Source organism: Lithobates pipiens, unplaced genomic scaffold, assembly GCF_037356315.1.
Source record: "Lithobates pipiens isolate NorthernLeopardFrog02 unplaced genomic scaffold, aLitPip1_a1.2 Scaffold_16, whole genome shotgun sequence".
Lineage (NCBI taxonomy): Eukaryota > Metazoa > Chordata > Amphibia > Anura > Ranidae > Lithobates > Lithobates pipiens.
Genome location: NW_027507748.1, coordinates 545,471,766 through 545,484,620, shown reverse-complemented (window position 1 = coordinate 545,484,620; position 12,855 = coordinate 545,471,766). Strand labels below are relative to the sequence as shown.

At 43.3% G+C, this 12,855-nt stretch overlaps 1 protein-coding gene across 2 annotated transcripts in view; it reads right to left on the bottom strand.

The window, feature by feature from the left end:
• SPATS2 (spermatogenesis associated serine rich 2) overlaps positions 1 to 12,855 on the bottom strand; it is a 161,552-nt gene that overhangs the window by 108,058 nt on the left and 40,639 nt on the right. Inside the window, exon 2 of one of the 2 annotated variants that reach the window (XM_077483352.1) lies at positions 6,807 to 6,981. In XM_077483352.1, the coding sequence (XP_077339478.1) occupies positions 6,807 to 6,831 (25 nt within the window). In that variant the 5' untranslated portion in view covers positions 6,832 to 6,981. Of the gene's footprint in view, positions 1 to 1,350; positions 1,414 to 6,806; positions 6,982 to 12,855 lie in introns of those variants that run through there. The other variant, XM_077483350.1, reaches the window with a different exon arrangement.

Sequence of the window (12,855 nt, the reverse complement as noted above, 5' to 3'; positions counted from 1 at the left end):
TTTACTGAGGAGTGGCTTCCGTCTGACCACTCTACCATACAGGTCCGATTGGTGGAGCGCTGTAGAGATGGTTGTTCCTCTGGAAGGTTCTCTTCTCTCCACAAAGAAACGCTGTAAGCTCTGTCAGAGTGACTATTGGGTTCTTGGTCACCTCCCTGAAAAAGGCACTTCTCCCCCGATCACTCAGTTTGGCTGGGCGACCCACTCTAGGAAGAGTCCTGGTGGTTTCAAACTTCTTCCATTTACGGATGATGGGGGCAACTGTGTTCGTTGGGACCTTCAATGCTGCAGAAAACGTTCTGTACCCTTCCCCAGATCTGTGCCTCGATGCAATCCTGTCTCAGAGGTCTACTGGCAATTCCTTGGACTTGTCTGTTAACTGGGGGCCTTATATAAACAGGTGTGTGCCTTTCAAATCATGTCCAATCAACTGAAGTTACCACAGGTGGACACCAATCAAGTTATAGAAAACATCCGATTTGTGGAAACAGGATGCACCTGATCTAATTTTTGAGTGTTATGCAAATGTGATTCTTTTCGTTTATTTTTAATAAATCTGCAAAGATTGCAAACAAACTTCTTTCATGTTTTCATTATGGGGTATGGCTTGTAGAATTGAGGAAAATATGAATTTAATCAATTTTGGAATAAGGCTGTAAACATAACAAAATGTGGAAAAGGGGAAGCACTGTGAACACTTTCCGGATGCACTGTATTGCTCTAGCAAGAACTTGATCAATGTTCTCCTGATTTTCAGCTGTCATTTTAGCTATAAATGAAGGGATTGTGTATGAGAGGCTGCTCTTTGCAACACTTCCTTACTTGAAGATGATGCTGGTGAAGAAACACTTTGTGATGATCCAGAAGCAGCAGAAAGTGTTTCTGGAATCAGAACTCTGGAGGAAAAAGGTTTCTTGCACTTTCATTTCATTCCATAAAGGATTTAATTTTTTTAGGGAAACTATCAAAGGATGTGTTTTGTTATCCTTGTAGCATTTGGAAAATAGGGCTAGAATTATTGCTCTCACTCTAACAATCGTGGTGACATCTCACATGTGTGATTTGAACACCGTTTTCATATGCGGGCACTACTCTTGTATGCGTTCGCTTCTGCGTGCGAGCTCAGCTGTTCTTAAAAAAAAAAAAAAAAAAAAATATATTGTCACTTTTATTCCTATTACAAGGAATGTAATAGAAAAAAAAAAAAAAAAAGAAAAAAGCATGACAGGATCTCTTAAAATACGAGATCTGGGGTAAAAAAAAAAAAAACTCAGATTTCATATTTACACTGAAATGCAATAATAATAATAAAAAAAATAAAATAAATAAAAACCCGCGAAGGTTACTTACCGATAAGTGTGTTTCTACAAAACCTTCCAGGACAGCGACACATGAGAGATTATAGGCTCCTCTCTACAGGAAACACAATCAAATCACAGCTGTTTATAAGGCTCCACCTTAACCTTGTCCCTCAGTAGTTGTAAAGTAATACTCCCAACCGATTCACAAGGGTTATTCCAACATTTAGGCACCAACCACCTAGTGTGTACATACTCCTTAACCCATAACAGGGCTGGAAGTAGGCCTGCCATCCTAGAAGGTTTTGTAGAAACATTGTTATCGGTAAGTAACTGTCGGTTTTCTCACCTTCCAGGATGGCAACATAATAGAATAAAGAAATCCATAGGCCTTTTCAGGTGCAGGTATACATGAGCTTTCATAAGCTATAGTAATGGTTTGCCTTATTCACCTAGAGACTGAAAATTTTGAGGCTTGAAGTCCCTTTCTAGGTCCAGAGAAGAGGATTAAAAGATGATTAGATGTCAGGAGATGCCTCCCTACTTATCTACAGAGGGTAAAATAATTTAGGAGATCTAAACAATGACATTTTCCCCTTCATTCTTGGGGTTCTCACAAAAGGACGGTAAGGTTATTACCCAAGTCCTATGGAAGGCTGAAGACACCTTTGGCCGATATAATGGATCTGGCTTGAGGATGATTCTATCTGGTAGGATCAGCAAAAAGCGTTCTTTAATGGGAAGACACTGCAAGTCCCCTACCCCCCCATTAGTAATTTCTAGGAGAAAGGCTAGTTTTATGGTAAAAAAAAAAAAAAAAAAAAAAAAAAAAAAAAAACTTCAATTACAACGTATTTTAAAGGTTCAAAAGGGTGTCTAGATAATGCTTCTAGAACCCTTGTTACGTTTCCACCTTGGGACCTATCCTTCGACAGGGGCAGCCCTATCCCTGGCTACCAAAAATATTTATTTCAGAAAGGTTCCTTTGCTACTCAAGAAAAACCAAAAAAGCTGCCACTTGTAATTGAAGAGTGTTGACAGCCACACCATTCTCTACCCCATCCTGGAGAAAATTCCAGGATTACTGGAATAGAAGTGGAAACTATTTGTTTTCGTTTACACCAAGAACAAAAAAAAAAAAAAAAAAAAAAAAAAAACTTTCCAAACCTTAAAAGTTAATTTTTCTTGTCACTGGCTTCCTGCTTAAGAGGAGAGTGTCTTTCACTCTGAGCAACCTTTACCAGTGTCAGTGAATCAGTGCCAGGGGGGGGGGAAGGTGTAAGCCAACTGGAAGGTCCAGTTTTGTGCTAGAGCGAGCAGTTTGTTACCTTTCTTTTCTTTTGATTGGCAAAGAGGTCTATCTCTGGGCAGCCAAACTTTTTAACTAGTACTCAAAACCACTTTTGGGTTCAGTTCCCATACTCCCTGTCTGACAGGTTAGCGACTGAGGAAGTCTGCATCCTAGTTGTTTGTGCTCCTTATGTGGACCGCTGACAAGAGGACTACTCCCTGTGCTTGTCCCAGGTCAGGATCTCCTTCGCTGAGGCTAGAAGGGCTTGGGACCTGGTTCCCCCCTGATGCTTCAGATAAGCTACGGTTGTAGCATTGTCTGAACAGACCAGGACTTATTTTCCTGTGACAGTCTTTTCAAAGGCGTTTAGGGCTTCACCCCCCACTCTTAGTTCCCAGAGATTAGAAGAGGATCTGGCTATTTCCCTCTGCCAGGAGCCCTGGGCTTTGGCTTTCCCTAGGTGAGCTCCCCATCCCTGGGCACTTGCGTCTATGGTGACCTTTAGTGGATCCCATTGACCCCAGGATCTTTGGATCCTTCCTGGAACCAGCTCGGGTAATGGATTTTTCCTAGTTTACCATCCAGCCCAGTCTTCAGGACAGAGTTCACCTTCCAGGCATCTGTTTCCACCTGAGCGGCTAATGGACTGGAAATTAGCAAGTCGTCTAGGTAGGGTATCACTGCTATCCCCTGGAGGTGGAGATGGGCCTCTGCTAGAATCTTTGTGAAGATTCTTGGACTTGCAGCTAGCCCAAAAGGAAGTGCCTTGAACTGCCAGTGGAAAACTCCTTCCTGGGTTACTACCGCAAATCTCAGGAAAGCCTGGTGTTTCGGGAAAATTGGAACATGTAGATAGGCACCCCTGAGATCCAGGGTGGTCATAAAGACATCCTTCAGTAGGTTTTTGCGCACTGAGTAAATACTCTCCATTGAAAACCTTTTGTATTCTAGGAATTTAAGTTCCTGAGATTTATAATAAGGATATACATCCCTGAAGGCTTGGGTACCACAAAAATATGGGAGTAAAAGCCTTGGTAAAGCTGTTTTTTTTTTTGGGACCGTAACTACAACCTGTTCTACCAATTCCTGAATCCCAGCTTTTTTTAATGCATCCTTGGGAAGATGCGTTAACGTGATCATAGGTGGGGGATCTGATGAGAAATCTAGGCGGTAGCCTTCCCTGAGCAGACTGATGATGTAAGGACTGTCTGAAAACTCCTCCAACCGAGGAGTGAAATGAGACAGTCTGCTCCCTACCCAGATTCTGGCATCTTTTGTTTTTTGGCCTGGAGAGGAAAAGAGCAAAAGTATCTTTTTGCCTTCCTCTAATATTAATTCTTCTGCTGGGTTCCTTCTTGGACCTTTGTTGATTTTGTCTCGGGGGGCCTCGAAAAAAAAAATTATTGTACTTTGGGTTTGAGAGAAAATGTCTTCCTTTTTTCCCCCCCAAGGACCTAGACAAAGCATCAAGAACTGAGCAAAACAAAGATCCTTCGAAAGGCAAGCCACAGAGTTTGGCCTTAGAGGTAAGATCACCTTCCCAGGCTTTAACCCAAATGTCTCTCATGGCCTAGTTAATCAGTGTTTTTGCAGAGGCCTTAACGGAATCCACCGCCACGTCAGCCAGGAATGCAACAGCATTCCCTATCAGAAAGGGAATCTAGAATATCCTGAGACTTATGTACTTGGAAGTGTCCACTAAGCTTCTCTATCCAGAAGTCTACATTTCTGGCAACGCAGGTTGCTGCTAATGTAATGGCCTAGCCTAGGAATTGGCCTCCCAGGCGAGGGACGATGACTTTCATTGCGTTCCGGATGTTCCCAGAGTCCTCAAAGGAGAGGTCAGACTTTTTTTTTATTTTTTTAACTGGGAGAGGGTGGTGTCCAGCTTGGGGGCCTTTAAAATGTTTTTCCGCTTCCTCCTCCTTGAAGGGGAACCTCCTCTTCCAGGTTTTAGGACTGACCAAACTCCTTGCATTAAATTTCCGCTCCTGAAGAACCACGTCTTTTAGAGACTGGTGTAGGGGAAATACCCTTGCCTGGCTTTTAACCAACCACCTGTACATTTTATCCAGTGCAGAGATTGCTTAACTGGTTCAGGGATTTCTTCAGTGGCAAAGATAGAGGACTTGGAGGGACTCCTCCAGGCTACGTCGAAGAGGTGACTACTTAACTTGGTCTTCTACATCACTATCTGGACCTAAGCAGACATCCTCATCTGGAAGAGAGCTCAGAGATTGACCGGCTTTTGGCTTCCTCCATCTCATCCTCTTCCCTGGGCTGAGCCGGTGGAAGCCCCTGAGAGAAAGGTAAAGAGATACTTGGTCCTGGCTTGGATAGTAAACTCTCCTGTGATGAGGAACACTCTTTAGGGGTGGGTTCCTCTGAACCTACTATTAGGGGTGTGTGAGTAGAGGTGCGGAAAGATTGTATAGTGGCCAATATTTCCTCTTGTACAGACTTGAGAAAATCTCTTTCGTTAATCCTAAGGCCTCTCTCCCAGCCAGTTTAATACACCTATAACAAAAAGGCTGGGTGTAGGATTTTGACAATCTTTCCCCACAATTACCGCACTTTTTACTGGCACAGGTGCTAGCGGATGAGGAAGGTGGTTTGTCAGAGACCTCCAGTGATCCACTTGGGGAATCTGCAAAAAAAGAGGGAACAAGTCATAGTCCCTCTTCCTGCCCCCTGTATCATGGTTTCAGGCCCCTTTTCCCTGGAGAAGGCATGGGGGGATTACCATTATCTAATCTGGTGTCAAACCCTCAAGTAGGTAAGAAAACGGCACTTACACAGTCCCGGCTTGCTCTTGCCTGCAGCCAGCTGTGCTGTCTTTCCATCCTCCTTGTCCATGAGATGGGCTCAGACAGACATTTAGCTCTTTATAGCTCACTGAGCCCTGCTGTGAGCAGGAATGCTTCAGTCTCCGCAGCCACGTGGGTCCGGCGTCTCCTCCACAATTTAAACCCACTTCTTGGGCCTTGTTTGGGCTTTCTCCACCTCTTCCTGCTGTGGCAGGAAGTTTCAGAGTGAAAGTGAAGCTTGGCGCGCGCCGAGTCCTCCCCTTGGTGCGTAGATCGTTTGGACCCCGGCAAAATGGAGCTCACTGCACTAGGAGGAGACCCGGCATGCAACGGAGGGGGATTTGAAACGCCCAGACCGCCGGCACAAATGCCATTTTGGGGGCGACCTGTGAGAAGCTCTGAGGCAGCAGGTAAGTGCAGCCCTCATCGGCATTCCTACACCTGGCTCACACAGGGGTACCATCCGACTCTTTAGTTTTCTGGTCAGAGAAAAAGAAGACAAAACGTTTCGCTGTGGGAGAAACACAATCAATACTGAGGGGGTAGGGTGGGGCCTTATAAACAGCTGTGATTTGACTGTGTTTCCTGTAGGGAGGAGCCTATTATCTCTGGTGCTGTCGTCCTGGAAGGTGAGGTGGCAAAAGTCCCTTTAAGAGCTATGGGCAGAAGTGACATTTTGACGTCGCTTCCGCCCTGCAATGGTATGGAGCAGGTGGGGGGGGGGGGCCCCCCATCTTCCCCTCACTCAGCTCCATACCACAGAGGGGAGAGGATGCGATCTGGTGCCCTCCGGGGCTTACTGGAGCTGCCGGCAACGACGGATGGCACCAGAGCGTGGCGGGAGAGGGGGCCCTCTCCCGCCCCGATAAAAGTGATCTTGCAGCGAATCCGCCACTGAGACCACTTTTATCTGAAAGCGGACCGCCCGCTGAAGATGATACTGGGGTTATGGCAGCTAGCTGCTGCTAGAACAACAACGATATCCCTCTTCAAAATGCAGCCGTACAACAATGGCGGGGGCTGTCCGTAAGCGGTTAAGACTTTACATATAGTTCCAGCAACGTTTCATGGGCAGGTCTTTCTGTTATATTGATTGATCATCATCAAGAAATGGATATATTTTTTCATTGTAAAAACATATTCCAATTTTTCCCCACTTTAACAATGGTTTCCAAGACAAAAAGGATGAATCTCTGCATTGAAGAGACAAATGTCAATAGAAATTTAACAAGAATTCTAATCCTTACCCCACTTGATCCAAAATGAATGAAAAACATTTTAGCAAGCATAACATTTTAAAAAGATATAATTAGTTATTTCAATGTTTTAACAGTTCTTTAAAACTAAAACAATATTCAGCTTTTATTAAAACAACCCGGCATACATATTGACTGGTATTTATCAACTTACCCTTATTACTGTGTTTTCGAGACATCTTTGTTAGAATATGTTAGAAATTCAAAAGGAAGAAGTTTGCTTGTCCACAGGCTTAGCTTGACAATATTTTAGGACTTTGGTGCCAGGAAAGTGAAAAATGCTTCCTTACATCACTTGGGTCAGTTCCTTTCCAACTTCTTCCTGAGCTCTGAAAAGACAAGCATGCATTAATTAATCCATTGACAATACTAGACATGATGTCAGTTTCGATGTGACTAAGATTACTAGTTTGAGTCAAATGTCTGATCCATGTTTTTCTAAAGAAATAGTAAAACCACAAAACAAAAATACACAGTAGTACACAAAGTCCAATAGGAAAGTATATCTCCAGAAGTTCCTGATATCTCCATGACTGCTAGGCACAATATTCTCAGATATTAGGCAAACCAAAAAGGTAGAACAGTCAAGAGATCAAAATGTGCATCTATCATGCAATACGCTCACCAAATTAAAATGTTCAGTTTTCCTCATTTAAAAAAAAAAACAAAATTCTCTTATTTGATCAGGCTATAATTAGCTGTCGTTAACGGGTACACTTCCGAATGAATAAGACAGCAGCCTTCAATAAAAATAAAATAAGACACCCTTAAACCAATAATAGTAATGTAGCTCAAAGAATAACCAAAAAAACTTACTATAATATGGGTAACAGACACACACAAGACCTAGTAAATCCGATACCGACCGTGAGTAAGCCTGTCAGGATTTTTCCTGTCACAGCCAAGGCTCCCATCTTACACTGGAGGCTGCCACAGCCTAGCTCCCAAGTGTGATACTATTTCTTGCTTTTCTTCTGGGAGTTGAGCAACCACAGCCTTTATAACTCAAAAAGTACATGGGTTATGTTAAAGGAGAAGTACAGCCAAAGGTCGCTTTGCTGTGGATCACAGGAGAGCCGTTCGTTCTGCACTCCTGCGACCCGCTGTATGCTGCCATCACAGAGCCGGTCTAGACAGGGGCAAATCACGACAATGAAGTTGGGATCCGTCCACGTGCCTGGACCAGGACACCTAGCTCAGCAAGCTGCCGAGAGCCTGAGTCGGTCGCTCCCGCCCCCTCCACAGATCAGCGCTCCAGTGAGCGCGGGGGGCAGAGCAGACAGCGGTGGCTGACAGTCACGAGCTCTCTGCTCAGGGAGGTGCTTGATGGTACATCCACCGATGTATGAACACATTTTTATTTTTTAAAGGGGGAGGGACACAAACCATACCTCTCAACCACCCTGTCAGTTTCCCTTTAAAGAAAACCTGTACAAAAATAAATATGGAAGCCATCACTGTTGGAAAGTTCAACTGCCTTGAAGCCTTAATTCAGTATCTTCAAAACTTTGAAGCCTCATGCACACAGACTTATGAATATATGTAGTATTGTTCCTGCTAGAATGAGGCAAAAATGCCTCTAAAATGTTACATATGTATGCATTCTACTGGCTGGAATATTCATTTATTCTGAGCACTGGCGTACATTTGCATGTTTATAAAGTGCCTCTCAGAGCCTTTGGTGTGTGTTTTTTTTCTGCCTGTAAATGCCCCTTTTCCAATACACTTGTAAACACCTATGCCTATATAAGGGGCATTTATAACAACCTCAATACTGGGCACTTACACTCCCTTTCTGCCCAGGCCATTTTACAGCTTTCAACGCTACACTATGTGAAATTTTGATCATTTTCTTTACACAAAAATAGCTTTCTTTTAATCACTGCTGGCATTTTAATTATTTTACAAAGAAAAAAAAAATCTGGGAGAAAAAAAATAAAAAAAGTTTGTTTGTGTCAGTAAATTTTGTAACCAAGCATTTTTTCTCCGTCACTGATGTGGCAGCACTGGTAGGCTGCACTGATGAGGTGGCACTAATGAGGCGACACAAACATGCCGCACTTATGGGCACGGCTAGTTGGAACTGATGGGGCGGCACTTAGCACAGATTAGGTGGCACAAATATGTCACAATTATGGGCACTGATAGGTGGCACTGATTGCTGGCATTTCTGGCACTATATTGTAATCAGGGCACTGATGATAAGTGCCCTGATTACATGTGTAGATGTCTCTCCTCTCACACACTCTGTCAGTGTGAGGCAAGGAGCGCCGAATACCGGCATCTCCATGTTTACATGTGACCGGCTGTGATTGGATACAGCCGATCACATGGTTAAAGAGCCGCGGCCACAGCTCTTTACAGAGGTCGAGCCGTGTCCTATCACACGTGAGAGCGCACCACCCCTTCATCATTTGATGGTGGGCAGGGGGCAAGTGGTTAAAAAAAAAAAAAATGGTGTTGTCCCCTTTTTAATTTCAAACAAACATATCATGCCTCCATTGTGCAGTTAGTTTTGCACAGAGTCTTCTGGGGTGCGCCCCCCCCCCCCCCAACAGAGCTCACGGCTCCTCCCCGCTCCCGAGTCCAGCATTTGTGTCCATAGACAGAATGCTGGACTCGGCCCCAGCGTCATTGGATTTGATTGACAGCAGTGGGAGCCAATGGCTGCGCTATCAATCTATCCAATCAAGAGCCAAGAACCCCGGCCAGAGAGGTAGAGCGCGTCTTCAGTGTGGGAACGAACAGGCTCCGATGAGTAAATGGAGGGGGGTGGGGGGTGCTGGTCAGTGACCAAAGTTTTTTATAGGATGCATTAAAAAGGTGAACACACAAGGTTTTACAACCCCTTTAAGTTTGTGTGCACACAGAGTTTCCGACCTGAAACCGAAATGTGGATAAATTCTAACGTCACACAGAAGACCCTTTTTGCATGTTGTTCTAGGTCTGCAGCATAACAACTTGCTAACTGGGCACTTTTACCCCCCTTCCTGCACAGGCCAATTTTCAGCTTTCAGTGCTGTCACAATTTGAATGACAATTGCGCAGTCATGCAACACTGTGCCCATATGAATTTTTTATAATTTTTTCCACAGGCAATGGTAAAGTAAATGCATGGACAATGCAATTACAATTTTGTTTTCAAGTTTAGCTAAAAAGTATTGTTTCGTTAAGGTTTGTGCACACTAAGAAAAATCGGATGAACATTTGCGTCCAAAGAATTTTCGTATTGTGTGTGTAAACAACTTTCCACAGCCGATTCCGTATTTTCGTCTGAAAATTCCCAAAGGCACAAACTAAATTTTCTTGTACAGAAACAGAACAAAATATTTTAGTTTAATGTGTACCAAAAACATTCGCCCGATATTCTTATAGTGTGTAACCCACTTTAGTCGTAGAAAGGAAAAAGCTGTCACTAAACCCAAATTAAAAACAATGTGCCAGTTAAACATTACATATAAACTATCACCTCAGGTTTCATTTCCTTGAATGTGCTTTCTCAATGTCCCTTTCATTAGTCTAATTTTCAGTGTACCTGCAAATGGCATTGATGGCATTGATTTTGCCAAACTTGCTGTTTGAGCAGTACAGTAGAATCATAGCCACATATACTACAAATCCCAAGATCACATATTTTGGCATTCAGAAATGCGTATGTGTGCACACTATCATGCATTGTCTGGTACCTCCTATAAAATAGGGGGGTCTGCCAGCAAAGCAATAGCCTTTTCTGGTCCTGCTATGCATCAGCTAGGCCGACTTTACAGGTGGAAGAAGTTTGTTATATCTGCCGGGAGTGTGAACAATAAGCCCATGTAGGGCCAGCATAACCAACCCGGAAAGGAGGCATAGTGTTTAAATCATTTTTTACTGATTGTTTGAGCATGGCAAGTAAAAAAAAAAAAAATATATATATATATATATATATATATATATATATATATATATAAGTAATTGAGAAGGAAACTAATATACTGGTGTAGTAATGTAGCTTTAGTGACACTTTAAAGTTGAAATTCCAGGCTTGCTAGCCAATTAAAAAAACAAAAGCAACAAGATAGATAGATAGATAATCTATCTATGTCATGGCTAGACAGATACTGATCACCATGATGACTGGTGACCAGTACATTTGTGGGCTCTGTCATAGAAGCCCTACCCTTTCATTTTACAGGATGCTGCATGGCGGGGCTGGAGTAAAGTAGCCACAGCTGAGACTGCATGCAGCAAGTAAGCTGAATGTGTGCTTACCAGCACTTCTAACACCATGGTGGTGACAATTTCTTGGATGCAGCGGTCAACATACTCCCTGTAGGTCCTTCCAGTAGCTTTACAGGGAGTATAAGCCATGTTTTCTGTATATTATGAAGGCAGCTGCCAGAAATGAGAAAAGGACTCAATGCTCAACCTACGGAAGGGTCCCTGGGAAGTACTCTTATGCAAACCAATTGCAGATGCCACTTGCCGGGAACGCACCCTTATTACTCATATTTTCATGGCGATAAGCCGACAGCAATCCTTAAGGACACAGAAGACAAAATTTCTATGGGTTTGGCAACCTTAGCTTGATCAGGTCCCTCCCATTTGAAATGACCTCCTGCTTCCTAGATCTATGGCTACTCTTTATTAGGTAGACAAAAGCCACTGGGGTACTCTATCCCTTCACCTATCCCCTTTCTCTAGTTTCTAGACCGTCTGCCCTTTTGCTTTCTTCTACCCCCTTTTTAATCTCTCTAAGCTCCTGATGAACTCTCCTCCCTAACTCTGACTGATCAACCTCCTCGTGTTTTTTTTTTTTTTTACCTTCCCATGATGGGTAGTATTAGGCTCCAGTGGCATCAGTAAGGCTGTGGACTAGTAAGTATGACAATGCTCCTCCTGTAGTCTAGAGTTCACAAAAGTAGAATGCCATTTAAGGTAGTTATGCCAGCTACAGCATCCAAATTTTAAAAAGCATATTGTATTGAAAATGTTGCATTTCAAGACAGAAGGCAGCTTTTCACTGCGCCTGCATAAAATACAATAGTGCCTGTCCTGGAGTTCTTCAAATTTGAGAATCTGAGCAATTAAGTTGCAACACAAGGAACAGCAGATTTCAAAAAAATCCTGCTGAAACTTAGCAGAAATCTGCTACTTAAAGGATAACTAAAAATGCCACTGGAGATTTAGCAGTGAGCTGTGTTTTGCTCTTCGGATTAAAACAACAAAGTCAACGTCTTGCGTTAACATCTGGCTAATTGGCTTTTGAGTAAAGCTGTCCCTAAACAAGCTATTTTCAGCTTGTTGTTCGAGCACTGGAAAAAACGAGCTTGGTATAAATAAACGACGCTTCTAACTCCAATGTAAATATCGATTTGCAACTTTTATTTTTCACCAGAACAGTTTTGTCCCAAGGTGCCTGGGCAGCTGGATTCTGCTAAAGCTCCAAATGTATTACCCACACAGGTCACATATACAGCAGCATGGTATGGTCAAACACAGCCACAATGTATAAAAGAAATACAATTCTTCTTCAGCCATTTAACAGTGCCAAGATCAGGCCACCTGATGGCCTTCTACAGATCTGGCCATACACAAGTATCATGAGCTAAAGTACTGTATACAATTCTTCAACTGTCTCATTAAGGGGATTTTCCTTTACTTCCTTTCTTGAAGGCACACCTGACAGAGGAAATCTCCCTTAAAGCGGTTGTATACTCGCACATCAAAAATAAATAGAACCCCTGCAAGGCAAAGGTATAATGAGCTAGTATGAAATACTGACCTTAGATCGAAGCCCCCGCATCGCAGCCAGGCCCACGCCGAGAGAGCCGACATCTTGCCCTCTGCATTTCTTCTGGGATCGTGGCTCCGGCACTGAGTGGCTGGAGCCGCGGTGACATCACTCTCACGCATGTGCATGGAAGCCTTCTTACCGGCAAGATCTGCCAGCATCTGCCAGACCTTCAGCCGTGCATTCAGAGCACATGTACCGCCAACATCAGCAGCTGCATGCAAACTAGCTCTCTCAAATCTCCTACCATACAGCTTTAGGAGATATTAATTTTACCTACAGGTAAGCATTATAAGCTTACCTGTAGGTAAAAAAAAAAAAAAAAAAAAAAAAAAAAAAAAAAGACAAAATTAGGGTATACAACCGCTTTAAAGCGGAGTTCCTTTCGGGAGGGACGGGGCAGTCGATATCTGTCTTCGACAGGTATCCC